The 17,110-nt window shown below is 40.9% G+C and overlaps 1 protein-coding gene across 2 annotated transcripts in view; it reads right to left on the bottom strand.

Annotated features, from left to right (window-relative positions):
* Window positions 1-10,580: 10,580 nt before the first annotated feature.
* Window positions 10,581-17,110, bottom strand: part of erf (Ets2 repressor factor) — a 43,469-nt gene continuing 36,939 nt past the window's right edge. For both annotated transcript variants that reach the window (XM_046058525.1, XM_046058524.1), the window contains 2 exons: window positions 15,689-16,584; window positions 10,581-15,589 (listed from right to left, as the gene is read on the bottom strand). In XM_046058525.1, coding sequence (XP_045914481.1) covers window positions 14,960-15,589; window positions 15,689-16,584 — 1,526 coding nt within the window. In that variant the 3' untranslated portion in view covers window positions 10,581-14,959. The remainder of the gene's footprint in view (window positions 15,590-15,688; window positions 16,585-17,110) is intronic.

Below are 17,110 nucleotides of genomic sequence, written 5' to 3'. Positions count from 1 at the left end.
GGGTACACACACATGCACACAGGCGAGCGGGTACATTTACCACAGTTACAACTGGGCGTACGCATACAAGCAAGCACATACACACACACATAGCAGGAGCAGTGGAGTTAGAACATGCCTGGGCGTTACATAAGCTGTACGTGTACTGTAGCACACACACGCACACACACTGTGCCTGGTCCTGTGCAAGCAAACACACATTAACACACTTTTGTGCATATTGTACAGACTATATAGCCTCTCTGAGCATGCAAACAGACACACATGCACTGTTGCACATACAACTCAGTACAGCACAGGTTTTTTATTAATATTTTGTTTGCACACTCATGCGCAAGCAACCCCTCCACACACACACACACACACACACACACACACACACACACACATACACACACAAACACCCACAAGCTCAGCATTTATGTATTTACTGTACACATTTTATGGTCTTGTAGACCACGTACAACTTGTGACTCGTAAACCTGTGAAAATGCACCATAGACGCACAATCAGATTCACACACATGTAAGTGCAGAGTGAGTGGGATCTCCAGACATCTTTCCACACCCCTAATAGTGAAGCACTGCAGTCTCTGTCTCACTCTAACTGACTGCTCATTCACCGTAGATGAGTGTGTATTCAGAAATGTAGGGCGAGTACAGCGAGCACGCAACTTTGAGGGGTGGCTGGTTTCGTAAGCCGCCGTCGAGAGACATTAGAGAGAGGAAGAGACCCGAGGTTTAAGTCTCAGAAAAGCTTCAGAATAAGACTGGAAATGAAAGTGTGATGGAGGCTTCAGTGGTGAAAGGTAGAAGTGAGACAGACAGTGAAGAGAATTACGACAGACGGGTTGTTGCACTAATATAAAGAAAGACAAAGAGACAGACATGAATCATGCAAGTGAGAAAAACAGCAAGGACGAGGGAGAGAGACGGAAACAGAGAGAAATGGCCAGAGAGGTGGACTGAGAGTGAGTCTTTGCTGCAGAAGTCGAGCTGTTTGTGAATGAGTGCCATAAATCCGGCTGGTATTAGCACCTCTGAGCACTTTCTAAGAATGAGGCAGAGTGCTGCGGCTAAGCCCCCCAATCCCAGTCACTTTACACTAAATGCATTACGACCACTTAACTGTTAAACAGCTCCAGGGACCCTGCACTGTACCTGACCCAACACTCTCACACTCTCATTCAAGTGAGTGTGTGTTTTAAAAAAAGATCAAATGGAGATCGAGAGATGGACCAGATGAGTCCAACTCTACTCTTCTCCACCCCAGCCAATATTTTGAGGTTGAGTAGATGTACAGTAGATTTAACAGCTGCGCCTGCTATGAATAATGAAATCTGAGATGAGTGTGCAGTCACTCATAGCCACTGCCTGTGCAATTATCTGAGTAATTTAGAAACAATTTAAATATCCTTCTGGTGTTAGATGAATAGGCTGAATCCCAAATCAATTTTTATAGAAATACTATACTATTGGTATTAGTAGCAATATTCACAGTAAACAGAAAGTGATGTCAGGCAATTGCTGAGTGATCACATCGGCCTGCAGCTTTGGAAGCACCATTATTTTGAATTTCACATCTTCACACATGTAGCTGACAGGGTTGAAAAAGCTGGAAGTAAGTGGACCTTGAGGTGACACTGTTAACAGCTGTTTCCAACGTAAAGAATTAACTGTCAGACTAAATTGTTATGTCAAGGTCCCACAGGTGCTCACGAATGACGAAAGATGCTCATGAATGATGAAGGAAAGTTTGTACATCTACAGTTTCGAGGCAACTGAGCCAACTCAAAATACCAATGAGAACTGTGTGATAACGAGAGCTCCAGAAAAATCTGAGCAGGGGTGGAAGATGTACTCAATTTCTAAGTACTTTTATCCAAAGCAACTTACATTTGAGGAACAACATACACGCATCAGTAAAGTGAGAGATCTACAAGAGACAATATATACTATTAAGAGCTATAAACGCATACGGCATCAATGGGATAAATACCTTGGGGAATTAATTAGAATGAATCAATAGTGCAATCAAGACAAGCGAATTGTAAGAAGATAGAAAATGAGTGCAGGAAGTGCGTGTTAGAGGTTAGTGATGGCATGTGGTAGCTCGTTCCACCATCGTGGTGTCACAAATGAAAACAGCTGGGACTGAGAATGCCTTGTGTGGAGGGACTGCAGAGCCAGACGCCGTTGGTTGGAAGATCAAGTAAAAGTAGTAATAACACACAGTAATAGCACAAGGTAAAAAATACTCTGTTGCAAGTAACAGTTTTGTATTCAGTTTTACTCCAAGAAAAGTACAGAAGCATCATCAGTAACATGCAATCACTGATTTTATGGCCACTTGGGGGCAGTGGAACCAACTAGTGAAATATCATCACCTTTCAGGTTGATATGGTGACCTTTACTGCAATTAGTTAAATAGTTAAATTAGTAATGCTTTTGTTTTTGCCCCCATTTATCTGAACTCTTTCTCTATGTACACAAAAGGCCTATTTCTTTAAAAATATTGTCCTCCGTCAAAATCTGTGTAAGTGAGCACTTCTCCTTTGCAGAGATAATCCATCCATCTCACAGGTGTGGCATATCAAGATGCTGATCAGACAGCATGGGTATTGCACAGGGGTGCCTTAGGTTGACCACAATAAAAGGCCACTCGAAAATGTGCAGTTTCACTGTACTGGGGGGTACCGGGGGGGGCAACACATCTCCTTCGCATAGAGTTGATCAGGTTGTTGATTGTGGCCCCGATGAGGACGACGAGCATGCAGATGAGCTTCCCTGAGACGATTCCTGACAGTTTGGGCAGAAATTCTTTGGTTATGCAAACCGATTGTTGCGGCAGCTGTCTGGGTGGCTGGTCTCAGACGATCTTTGAGGTGAAGATGCTGGCCGGTTGGATGTACTGCCAAATTCTTTGAAACGCCTTTGAGACGGCTTATGGTAGAGAAATGAACATTCAATTCACGGGCAACAGCTCTGGTGGACATTCCTGCAGTCAGCATGCCAATTGCACGTGCCCTCAAAACCTGCGACATCTGTGTCATTATGCTGTGTGATGGAACTGCACATTTTCGAGTGGACTTTTATTGTGGCCAGCCTAAGGACACCTGTGCAATACCCATGCTGTCTGATCAGCATCTTGATAATCCATCAAGTGCTCGCTAACACAGATTTTGACAGATTTGTGAACAATATTTGAGAGAAATAGGCCTTTTGTGTACATAGAGAAAGTCTTCTTTGAGTTCAGCTCATGATGAATGGGGGCAAAAACAAAAGGGTTGCATTTATAATTTTGTTCAGTGTAGATCTAAGTCCAATATTCAATCTAATTTCGCTCTATTTGTGCTCTCTACCAACTCCTGAAAATATCAGTCTCTTTAGTTGATAAGGGCTCCACTATGTTCACCAGCTAGTCTCTGTGTCTGTCTGCTGAACAGGTGCTGGACAGGTGGTGTGCGGTGGCCTTTTAAAGATTTTTTACTGTTAACAGCTGCCTGCTGCAAACAAAACTATGTCATGAGAGCGACGAGAGTGAAGCAAAACAATAGTTGTTGTGAGCCGAACAGCTAAACAATGAGCTGTAACTCACTGTAAAACTGAAAGCCGAGGGGAGACGCAGATCCAGGTGATAATGCTCTGAAGATTAATCACTACAAGCAACTCTTTTACATTGGTTTCACATTTGACACACGGTTATTATATGAAATAAGAAGAAAGAAAGCCGCTTTACATTATCAAAAGTACACATTATGCAGAACAACCCCCTTTAGAGGATTAAAAATGTATTTAATTAGCAACTATATTATTGATGTGCAAATATGAAAGCATCATTTTAATGTAGGTGGTCAAGGTGGAGCTAATTTTAAGGTAAAGTTGGGATATTCAATTTATTTCAGAAGCCTTTTTTTGTCATATTCTTTGAAATTATCTTTACATACCAACAGCAATCATTAAATCAAATGCTCTGACACAAAAATGAACAAAATCAGTTATATGTGGCTGTCGCAGGACTGTAATTAGCACGGCTGTCCTACCCACCTGCCCACCTGCGCACAGGGAGGCCCGATGGATACTACCTTTTTTCTCCAATGTTGCCTACTCCAGTTTCTTAAGTTAAATTAATTAACTTCAATGTTAGTTAAATCTGTAAAAAATTTTCAGATTTTATACATTGATGATATCTTTTGTATATAAAATCTTAATTTGCATAGTAACTAGTAAATATAACTGTCAGATAAATGTAGTGAAGTAAAAAGTACAATTATTCCCTCTGAAATGTAGCAGAGTACAAAGTACAAAACAGCATAAAATGGAAATCATCAAGAAAGGTATAACTAGCTTAAGTGCTTGACTAAATGTACTTCATGATTTTCCATCACGCTCAAATTCATACATGTAACAGGATGCAAAAATGTTTTCTCACTGATAGAAAAGGCACATCGACATGTTGCACTGAGAGTCAAGAAAGTCAGTCCACCAACAACATCAGAAATCGGGCAATTTTAGTATGGATGCTGGAATTTTAAAGTTTATTACATTTTGTCATTTTCCTGTGAGAAGATTCAGTACACACACAAACCATTTTGTACTATTTGGTTTGAAATAGAGTCCTATGCAATAATTGTGTGCTTGCCTCACTTCCATCATGGATCTGTAACTACTGGCTGATATTACTTTCCCTGTGACTGTGACTTGCTAGCAAATTAAGTAATAAGACACCAATTTTTTTCCATCAGTTTGTATATTTCTCTATGAACACACCGCAACCATCATTTTGAACAAATCAGCGGTGGTCCTCTTACAACATGAAAACAGATGTAAACATAAAATAGTTTAAGAAATGTGAATGGTATGTTTGTACTTACTACATGTAGATAAATGTTGAACTTCCTGACCTGCTGCACGTCATCAAATGGCTGCAGGGAGATTGCCCCATGTTGTTCTTTAATTTCCTGTTCTTAACCCCACCTGACTTTACCTTTTGGCTTTGCTTTGGAGTGTTTCTGAATCTATTTCGCTTTCTATTATGGTCGATCTGTTTTTCATTTCACTTTTATCATTTGTATTTTTTGTGTGCTCTAGTTTTTGACCATCTTTTATCAACTTGTCAGTCACCTGAAAAGCAGGTAGAGTTGCTGTATGAAAGGAGCGGTACAAATACAGTTTGTCTCCAGTTCTCAATATTTGTCATAAGAAGTGCATCAAACAAGATTTAGATAGATAGATGGATAGATAGATAGATAGATAGATAGATAGATAGATAGATTGATTGATAGATAGATGGCAATTGGCACCTTTTTATTTATTCAGGATGATGGTTCTGTTTTATTCACTTCTACATTATGTGCGGCACTTATCTCTATTGCTCAGTAGGTGGCGCTGTTTCCTCGGTAACCAAAAAGCACTGACCTTCAGTACAAGCAAGTGATCTTGGATTTGGATGTTGCTCATTTTTGGTGGTTATGTAATATTACCATCATGCTTAGAACTATTTAAGAAATTGTTAAAGTACAATTGATATATTTGATTCATGTATACATGTCAGCTTCACAGACAAATATGTAGGAAGCTTGAAACTTCAATTATGTGAATGTTCTGTTGATATTTTATATTTGCAGCCAATTTGCACTTCATTAGTAAGTGAAGGTAACTAATAATAATACAGATACATTATTATATGTAATATTTAGAAGAAGAATATCACTAGATTCACTTAAATCATAATGTAAGTTCTATGAAAGTGTAAGGATTGATTGTTGACTGGGACAGGTGAGGCCTTTATGTTCTTTCAACATATTATTCTTGTAATATATATATATATATAAATTTTCATATACTCTTGTATTTATGCAGCTCACTGTTTGTGATAAAGAGTTATTGAAATAAACTTGACTTTGATCCCTCCGGGTGTCCGAAGTGCTCAGTGGGTCCAGACCCTCATGTTGAGAACTGTCAGATGAGAACATATTGAGGAGACAACAGATCCAAGCAGCAGCTAGTGGACGTTTCTCTTCTCGTGACTCCCACAGATAATGAATCCTTATTACTGAGGAGGTTGCTCTGCCGGCTCAGTGAGCTACGAGGACAATCTGCCTCCAGAAATACACTCACACGCATGCTGCTGCACAGGTACTCAACTGTCAGCATGTAATCCTCCACACATACTGCCTACTCAAGCACTAAGTCAACCGGTCTTCAGTTCTGTATTAATGAAACTTATTCTGGGGTCTGTGTTTAAAATTAAACTTCCCATACTCGACTGTCAATAATTCACTTCATGAATTATGTCCTTACATAACCACCATGTGTAGTGTGAACTCTAATCATTAAGAGAAAGTAATGACAATTAAATAGAACAAGGAAAGGAAAAGATAAAATAACATTAATACACCAGAAAAGAACATATTGAACTTACTTAAGCTCACTTTTTTCCTGTATATCAATATGGATATGGATTTTGATCTAATTTAGCCTTAGAATTAATTAAAAGTAACAGATTTCTTTTCTTTCAAGATGATCTGAATTCATTTTTTGAAAATAACACATTATTATAATAATTTATTTATGTATTTTCATTTATATATTCTATATTTAATACAATTAAAAAAGATATATATTTAATTGTATCGCATATTTTACTTTTATATATATGACATAATTTGTTAGTTACTATAATAGTTAGAGAGATCTGTTGTCACACTCATATGCACAAAAACATAAAGTCATTTGTTCACTCAGAGGTTAAGTGTATAACTCATATAATAAGAAATGTTATGTACATCATGTGTCTCACCAAGTTTTAAATGTTTGGGGTCCAGGGCTTGCACTGTGACCTGCTGGTGAAAGTGAAGGTTAAGTCCCAGCAGGAGCCCAGCAACAATGCATGATAATTAGCCTTCTGTTGTGATCTGGTTTCTGTCTCGTGATCTCTGGACTGTGACCTCTGACCTCGTCCCACAGCCAGAAAACAACCCCTCTCTGCTGGAGGCCAAACAGCCTGTCAATCAGCCCGTCAATCAGCCTCCTTTAAATATGGCCCGTCCCCTGTTAAGAACAGCAGCCGCTGAATGCCTCAAAACAGATTGCAGGAGAGGGGGAGAGATGGAAAAATGAAGGGGAGGATGAGAGTCTGATTGTTAAGGGAGATGAAACAAATGGCCAACAGCATAAACAAAATCAGTTTAGCAGAACTTGTATAGCTAACTAATTCACACATTGTCTGTATGATCAGTACAAAACCCACAGTGTAAAAATGATGACCACCATTTTAGGGTGGTTAGCATACATTTCATGGCTACTAGCATAAATTTCCCTGGAGTCTCTGCTTTTTCCTTTCCTTTTTATATACTTTGGTTTTTGAAAGGATTAAACAAACGAGATCTATTGTTAAAGTTAATATGTGAGCTTTAGATGTGCTTATAGGCTGATTTTGTTGCAATCAGTCACAGTCAACTCTTGTTTCCAAGCTAATCTAACTGCCTGCTGGCAGAAGCTTCATATTTAGGATACAGACGATACAAGATTGTTTTTCATTATACAGCACAAAGCTGTATAACAAAACAAAGTTTGTAGTCCCTACCTGCTACACACACAAAACTTAACATATAGCCTAATTAAGTGTATATTAAAATATGGTAACATATAGAACAAATAAAAATAATATATACACTTAATTGTATACAAATATAAGGGAAACTGGGGATGTATGTAAGATGGGTCAGTTGTAACACATCCAATTTCTCCAATCAGGAGCAAGTTATGAATCACCTGCTTTACTCTACACATGCTTAGTTTAGTCATTATTCCACATGGGAAAAAGTAGTATCCAGTGACAGACACAGCTAATTGTAAAAGGAAATAATTTTTAGTTAAGAATGTATTTTTTGTTTACTTCTTTTATTTTTGTTATAGCATTGTCTGCTTTGTTGTTAAATTACAAGGTTACAACTAACCCAGACTATGGGGTGAATTGTAACATTTGTCTCCTTGTGTTTGAGACAAGGTCATGCATTTTCTGTCAGTGTTGCAAAGATAACAGTTACACCATTTAATAGTTTGGATCACATTTTGAACACACTGGCTTAAGAGAGCCCTGAGATACAGACAGATATGTCAAAAATGTTATAAACACCCCCACCCTTCCCTTTACACCACGAATACTCTGCAGGGATTTATTCAACAAACCAACTGTTCAAGGATAGACCATTTTGTGTGCAGTATATTACACTGCTTCTAAATAATTATATAATAGCAGTGATATTATAATAGCCTAGGCTATATCACATGCTTGATGGACTTGCCAAACTCTGGTAATTACACAGCTAAAGTGCACTGAAATGGTTACTGTTATATTTCCATTCCTTTACCTTCCATAATGGAGACTTTTTCCTCTGTACATGTTTCCAGACGGAACAGATTAATGTAGACATGAATGTGTGTTTACATTTTTCTGTAAACAAACTTCAGGCGAACATTCAATTGTCAAGGCATTATGGTTTCACGTCACATCGCACGACTCCCTGACAAGTCTCGCGAGAGTGTCAAGCTGAAGGCGTACTACTAAAGACTGACAGCAGAGGGAGCCAGAGATTTAGTGAGAAACCAGGAGCCTTTAAATGTATAAACAGCTCCTCTGGTTACATGTTTGTTTTAATGAGCTTCATATTTAAGCATAAAGAGACCTTGTTTAAGTTATTTAGTTATAGAAGGCCAAAATCTGTCCATGTGACTACAGAAGTCTGAACGAGATTTAGGTAAAAACTCAACACATGACGTTATTGTACTGTGTTACTGTGTTAATGAGATTTTAGTCTCACATCTAAAGCTGCAGCCTACAACTCCTCTGAGGAGAATTTGTTTTTGTTAGTGGAGAAATGTAGTATCAAATAGATAATAATAGATTCATCTTTTAACAAATGTTTAAGCAAGAATTCACTGGTCCCAGCTTCTCAAATATGAAGATTTGCTTGTTTATCTGTTGTTGTAAACTGGGGAGTCTTACTGTCGGTTGGATAAAACCATAGACTGTATATAAAAAGGATAAAACAAGCTATTTCAAGACATCATCTTGACTTCTGGGAAGTTGTGAGGTCATTTTACAGACCCAAAAATGTGTAGATTTTTTATATGCAATTGCAGCACTAGTTTGGTCCCATAAAAAACATTAAAATTACTAAAAAAAACAAACCCTAGAGTACAAGTTCTGACTTTCTAATCAAACCCAAATCAGGAGCATAGAGTACCCAGCACCCAAAACTTGTGAGGGGGCACAAACACGAGTCTGATTCAAATCATGAGATGAAGCAGAAGATAAACCCACATCGTGTATGGAAGAGATTTGCCAGTCTGGTGAGTAATTTAAACTTCCATGTCGGCTGAAGTGAAAACATGAAGTGGGTGGATCAATGAGGTGTCATCTGGGACACAATTAGCATCACAATTATTAAAGTTTGCAGGGATTTTAACAGGGTAATCATGACTAATGCTGATGATCTAAGAACTGAAACATATTTATTCTGCTGCTGTACTCAGACATAAGCTAAACGCCTCCAATTTGGTATAAAATGTGAAAAAATATCTATGGAAATGAACATACAGGTAATTTTTCACCTGACATTAGATCTAATATACCAACTCAAATAATGTTGCACAAGAAAAGGCAAAAATCTCTTTTAACAAAGACTACCCGTATGAAACACTTCTCTTCCTAAATAGAAAGTCACAGGTCTGCGTCACACTACAACGTTGACACCGACATTTCTTCTTCCTCCGGAATTATCCCCATTGTCATGACCAAATCTCTTCCATCAAGGTCTTTTTGTTGCAGCTGTCTACCAGATGTAGACCTAAAAAAAGGAAATCCATCACAGGCCTATTGTGAGCAGAAGTGAGAACGCTTATCCCTGGATGGCTTTTCTTTCATAAAATGTGCCAGCACTTTGACAAATACAAAGTACTTGACTTGCTGTTGACATGACTTGAGTCATGAAGCATTCAGAGAGGCGGTCTGGCACGACGAGGCTGCAGGTTGTTGAATATAAAACCACCAGCATGAAAGAACAGATCTGACTCAGTAATACGGGTAGGCCAATGTGTGTGTATGTTTTTTTTTCCTCTTCTGGAACTGATAACCAAACACAAACTATCCTCTGGTGAGCGACTAGGCCTGCAATGAACCAGTATTTTCAGTTTATTCATTTTTCCATTGATCATTGAATTTCTTGGTCTTTAAAATGTTGGAAAAAAGGATTTTTAAAAATCCCATTGCAATTTCCTGAAGATCAAAGTCAAGATCTTGAAATTGGGACCAACAGACCATCACATAAGACATAAATTATTCTATAATCAAAATAGTTGACAGATTAATAGACTAATGGTTAATCTCTATGTGCAATACTTGTATTATTGATGTCTTCTTAAGCAAATAGCCTCAAAACAAGACAAAAAGCTCAAGTAAAATCCCAAAATAGGGAAAATTATTCACATTCTTATTCTTGGTTTGTAAAATCTTTCTCAAACTGAAGGAAGGGATGAGGAATGTGATTAAACAAAAGAAAGACACGGAAACTGACATCCATTTTTACCTTTTTTAATGAACCCTGATTATTGTTTAATTACAAATGAAGATGAACAGACAGAAGAGAAACAGAAGTACAGGTGGTTTTCTCCATGATAATAACAAAAGTCTCAGTCTCTCCTCTGGAGTGACAGCTCACCGTCAAGGTGGACATGAGGGGAGAGACAGAGGCGACCGGAGAGGAAAGGGGGACACATTTCAAATAATACAATGGTTAAACAGTACAAAGCTCTTTTTTTCTTACAGAAACCTCCAAAATGGAAAAAATATATATACACAACATCAAAAAAAAATTAAAACAATAGTTTCTTCCCCTGCTGTATATCTTGTGGGGATTATGTGACCCTCCTCTTTTTCATGGTAGCATGGTTATAAAATCAGTGTGAGTTCAAAAAAAGAAGGAAAAGACCGTACTGAAGCTAACTAGCTGAAGTTCATGGGAAAGAGTGCAAACTGGAACAAAAACTCACAGAAAACCACGAAATTCATGGAGAAGAGACCGGGCCATGGCAAGAGGGTACAAAGTAATCAAAAAGTCATGTTAATAATATAATAATTACAAGAGTAACAGTAATATGTCTGAAAAGGTACAGAAGAAAATGATAAGAACAACATTGAGGTGTGAAAATACCAAACAGTGGGAAACAGTTATGCTCTTGTGTTTTGTTTTTGAAGCCACGACAGGTAAGGCAGCACAGGTGCAACAGTTCAGGTACAGCTCGGTGTTTGCATTTTCCTTCACCAGACAATAGTAAACAGCTACATCTGTCCTTAAAGTTCTCTAAAACGTTTTTTTGCTGGCATTTTTGAGTCTCCACGGACCATAAACAACAAAAAAAAGTTTAAAAAGAGGAATGATGATAAAAAGCTGATTAGAAGGATAGATGTAAGAGTTTTGTTTTGTGCGTGGTGAAGACAAATTTTACAACTTTAAAAGTTTAAGATACCCAGTAAGACACACACACGACACTGGAGCTTGTTGGGCAATCTGGATAAGGAAACAGGGACTAAATAACCCAGCTCTAGACTTTATCTGGCCAGTCTTTTCTAAGCTGTGTTGAATAGGTGTGTGTGTGTGTGTGTATATATATAAGATGGAGGGCACAACCACAGGAACCACACATTCACGCACACAATTGCAAGTACACACACCGAGCAGAATGAGCGAGTCAGATTATGGGAAGTCCCTCTCACTCCACTCAGCAGTTTTGTGATGCCATTTCCTCTGAGTGTGTGTATGTGTGCGTGTGCATGCGCGTTAACAGTGTGTGTAGTTGCTCTGGTTTGCCTACTCCTGTGAGACTGTGGGGGCGTCTGATGTCACGTGTGATGTCATGTTTCCCTTTATTCTAGCCACAGTAAAGCCTTACTCTAACCAGGACATGGTGTGTATGTGTAGGGCAGGGTTCAGACCAGCCTAGATATACTTGGTTCACACAAAGCTGCTCGAGTCCACAGTCCACGCTTAAACCAAAGTCCAGCCATATCAGCAGCCGCGGCCCTGCTGGCTTTGCGAGGTGACGCGGAGCTGCTGCATATCTGTGTTGTCCAATCAGAATCAGTCTTCTCTAAACACGCGAGTCCGTTACCAGCTCCCCCGTTACAATCTGCGCCTCCACGTTTTTTTAAGCAGCTCGGGGTCAAACAGTTGCAGGCGGGCGGGGTTTACCATGCAAAATGTAAAAAAAAAGACAAAAAAAAAATTTACCTTTGTGTGACTGAGCTCGACTCTGTCCTGAGGTTGTAAACCCCGCCTGGCTGCTACCCCAAGGACGTTAAAACAAACACTAACAAGGTAAACACGACGAAGGTCTGGTTAAAAGTTTCTGCTCAAACATTTATCCTCATCCCATCACACCCTCTGTCCCCTGAATACACAATAACTGTTTTTTTTTTTTAACAATATAAATATAAAACTCTGACACTGGTGGCCTTTTGTCACTGCAGCTCAGCGGTCAAGAGAAGGCAAGGGTGAGAAGGCAAAGGCTGAATTATACTGGTAATAACATGCCCATTAGAATATATACATATCTTTACCATTAAAAATAGTAGGATGTTCCTGATTTGTATCAAATGACCGTATTGAAATATAATATTTGAATTCAATATATATTTGAATAAAATATATATGTGTAGATTTACTTATTCTGTATCTCTCTTTTACAAAAACAGAAGGCATGGCGGTACTGTGTGAGTGTGAAAACATTTTGCTGGGGGTACTTGATAAAACTCATGTTGGTTTAAAAAAGGCACAATCTTATTTGAATCGTTTGTTCGTTGAAATGGGCTCCATGTCATTTTACTTTTGAAACTACATGAATAAAACATCATTAAAAAAAAGGGTTGTTTTCTCTATATCTCTGTGAAGGTTTGCCTGAGTTAACCTTGATGCTCAACATTCACGACATGGTTCCCGTTCTCTCCTAGACAAATCAGTTCGCTTCAATCGTCGCTTCTCAAAACATCACATAAAACAGATTCGGCTATCATCTCCAAAATACAGAAAAGTCCTCAGATCACTGCAAATGCCCTAAAATACTGTCCACGTCCTTATGAGGCACAAGCATCCTTTAACAGAAATAATACAGTCTTTAAGAAAAAAAAAAAAAAACTAAAAAGGGGGAATGCAGAAGAGAGATGTTGATCTGTATGTTTGAGGGAGAAAACACTACGAACGCCCTCAAACCCCCAAACCCCTCAAAGATTGTGCGAAGTCGAGCAGGAACATGAATATCTGTCTCCTCGAGGCGTGATGTTGGTACACCAGCTTTGGGCGCACACACACGCGCGCACATTCAGAAACAAGTGTGTCCGTAATTACAGCCTTGCTGGTAGCTGCTTCCTCATTTCCTCAACAAGTGACAACAGAAAAGGCGACACCCAGGTGTTTTTTCTGTACAAGGGAAACTACGTCCATTCGCTGGGAATCAAACGTCTAAAGATGCCGTGTGGCAGGTCAGAGGTTGAGAGGTCAACGTCAGTTCATTTAAATCTTCCTCTCCTGCTCAGGCTTACTTTGACTGTCCTTAAAATGTACAATTCCACCTTCATTTCATGTCTTTATACACTGTAGTGAATGAGCGGAGGATGAAGCGACCACTCAGTTTGGCCCTAATGCAGTCTGATAGTGTCCGAGAAAAGACTGATTGGAGAGTTCTTTCTAATCACCTCTTGAAGATAAAAAAATCCCTCTTCAGTCTTTAAGATCCATCAGAGCAAAGTCTGTTTTTTCTCTCACTGCCCTCCGTTTGTAAACGACTGCATGGTGATGGGTGCAGACAGAGAGGCACTTCTGTAATCTCTATCAGGGCTGTTGAAAGTGTTTTCAGTAACATTAAGATCTGTCTGTATGTTGTGGTGAGTACAAAAGGATGGGGGTGGGGTGGGGTGAAGAGGAGAGCTCACCACTTTCAAGTGAGCCAGATGTGAGAAATTCATCTACTGCTGTACAATTCAGGCTGCCTTTGTACTCTTTAAGGTGAATGTGATGCGTTTCCCTGTACCAGATAAACAAATAGACCTATTAAAAACATAATCTGGGCACAGGCGTGATGTGAGGTCATCCCTGGCAGACTTATAGCATAACTGGCACTATGAGGGTTTGAGGAGGCAATAAAAAGGCAATGTGCAATTCTAAGAGATATTAAGAGTAGACTCCCTCTCTGGAGGGCTCTACTGTTGAAAATGGGACAGAGTCAATATACAGACTAAGTTTGGTTATTTCTTAATGTTGTAAGTCACAGCAAAAATACTCTGTCTGCTGTGTTCATGTTTGATAGGGTTCCAGGGGCACAAAGGTGTCTTGCCTTGCAGTACATTAGAGGCTACACAGGCACATCTGCGTTTTATGGTTTTACATAAGTAGCCATAATGTCTAGCGGCTGCTTGCTGACAGTACTGACCACAGGAAAAGTATTGTTAAAGTAAAAAACAGTGACAAAACCTGAGATGTACCTGATGTAACATATGTAGGGGAAATATGTTGTTTTATGTTTAGTAACTTAAGGGGTTTGTGGGGCTGTGAGGTCAGTAAAAAGTGCCCGACAACTCCTTTAATTATTGCACAAAAAAACTATTTCCTACATATGACACATGTACATATTCAGATATACGCCGAAGAACAACATTATAGTGTGTTTATATAATCACCTTTCAGTTGTCTTCATTTAAGCGCACTCTTGTGTCAAACCAAAACCTGCTACGTCCACTACTGCTGGCAAGAAACCACAAGGCGTTACGGTCTACATAAAACTATTACGTTTGTTGACAAGACTCTGAGAGGTGTGTGTTTTGTATCCGTGGAGGATCCCCTGTGTGTGTGTGTGTGTGTGTGTGCGCGTGTGTGTGTGCGTGTGTGTGTGCGCGCACATGCAGCTCAGCAGCCAGTGTTTTCCAGAGACAACTGTGCTGTAGCCCTCTGCAGCTCCGAACTCGCTCTGCGCTGGGTGGGAGGCGGTGGCAGCATCAACCCCAAAATAACACCTCTTCCTCCCCCGTTCTCCACCTCCCCCACTCTCCTCCCTGCCTCTTCACTCTTCCTCTCCACCATCTCCTCTCCCTCAGCCCTCACTTTCTTGTCTTCCGCCTCGTCCCTCTCTCCGTCAGCCTCCATCTTCTGGTCTTCGCTCCAGCGGCGCTTGAAGCGGAGTTTGAGAGGGATACAGCTCGTGCCTCTGGGGCTGATGGGAGCTGCCTGACCTGGCTCACTCTTCAGGCCAATCAGGGGGAAGGCCTGGCTGCCGCTGCCGATGGGCGGAGTGGCAGGAGTCTTGAAGACCTCGTCATCATCGGGGTCATAATCAGGGTTACTATGTGGAGGAACAGAAAGGCTGCTTCCATTTCCGTTAGCTTGGTGATGGTTGTTGAGCTGATGATGATGGTGACGGGCTGTGGGGGGGAAGAGGTCACCTCCATCGTCCTCGTCATTGTGATTGAGCTCATCTTCCTCACTTATGTCAGTCACCTCCACCTCTTCTTCTGACTCGATGTCTGATATGGGCTCCACCTGAAGAGGAAGAATATTTTACAGCATGACATTTTATTTATGACTCCGGCCAGATCTTATTCATTCTGTGTGTGAGTCTTTGTGTGTTAGCAGTCTCACCTTGATCTTAGGAGGTCCTGCGTTGGATATCTGACCAGACCCTGTGAATGAGGAGGACTGGCTGGATGAAGAGGAGCAAGAAGAAGCAGCCAATGAGCTCCCAGAATCCTTCTGTTTGCGCCCAAGCGGAGGCGGCTGCAGCTTGAACTTAAACGGTGACGGGTGCAGCTGACCCTCCTCACCACCTACCGGCTGCTGGCCAAGCGAATGAGAGAGCGGCAGGGGTGGGCCGTGGAGGTGGTGGGCGGCCGGCTTCTCCAGGGTGGGGCGATGGGGCTGAGGGATGATGATGTTGGGGTAGTGGAGGAAGGCTCGGGGGCTGAGGTGGTAGTTGTAGACGGACTGGGTGTGGGCCTGCAGGTAGTGCTTCATGTCCTCCGGGTTGAAGGAGAAGTGAGAGCCCATCATGGGAGAAGACATGGAGGGGGAGGGGGTGTAGGGCAGGTGGGGGGTAGGGGTCATGGACAGGGCTGGGGACAGAGTTGGGGCTAGAAGACCCCCGGGGCCAGGCAGGGGGGAAACAGGGAATGGAGACAGAGGATCTGGGTGGACCCTGTGGGAAGGTCTGACAAGCCCTGCTGGGTTCGGGCCCCCGCCGTAGACCCTGAAGAGAGAATCGTGAGGCAGGCGGTGAGGAAGCAGGCCCCTGAAAGCCCTCTCAGGCCCCACGCCTCGCTCATCGGCCCCAACAGCCTCTTCCAGCTCCGAATTGGTGGAGGTGCCATCGCTGCAGTCGCTCACAGAGCCGCGGGCCATGCGGCGAGCCACGCTGCTGAACATGCCTGGGCTGCGCAGCTCCTCACTGGATGAGAGGACTTCTGACGGTGTGGACGGAGGGAAACGGAAGTGGGTGCCTCCGGTTGGCACTGGAGGGGCACTCTGAGGGACTCCCCGACCTGTGAGGAAGAAAAGACGTGAGGGTGAGCTAGTTAAATTAACAATGTAGAAAAATGAAGATCGAAAGAAATGAGAAAATAAAAATCAGGCTCACAATCTTATAAAAACCAAATACATACAAAACCTCACTCAAAGCTCTGACACATAACACGGCATAAGGCAGTCATTGATTTTGTTTTAAACAGTGATTGTTCATTTATTCTACCTATTATCACCTTTAATTTAATGTTAACAGTATTTCTCATCGCGATCATAGCAGAGCAGCAAGAGCGTATGTTTTTTCATACAACTTTAGACAGCTAAAAGTTCACAAATGTATATTGTTAAACTTATAAAAGCAGATACTGTTATTAGATGTTCATTTTACAGTGAGTAAATCCCTGGAACATGCTTTAGTTTTTCAGAAATAAACCACTCAATGAGAGATCGTATTGAGTCACAGAAGCTAGTGGAACAGCGCCAAGCTCAGAGGTGATGTTTTGCTCTCTGGGAATTATGAAGAAACGCACTATTCTCCCTTATCTC

This window comes from Micropterus dolomieu, linkage group LG09 (genome assembly GCF_021292245.1).
Source record: "Micropterus dolomieu isolate WLL.071019.BEF.003 ecotype Adirondacks linkage group LG09, ASM2129224v1, whole genome shotgun sequence".
In the NCBI taxonomy this organism is placed as follows: Eukaryota; Metazoa; Chordata; class Actinopteri; order Centrarchiformes; family Centrarchidae; genus Micropterus; species Micropterus dolomieu.
This window is presented reverse-complemented; position numbering and strand designations above follow the sequence as displayed.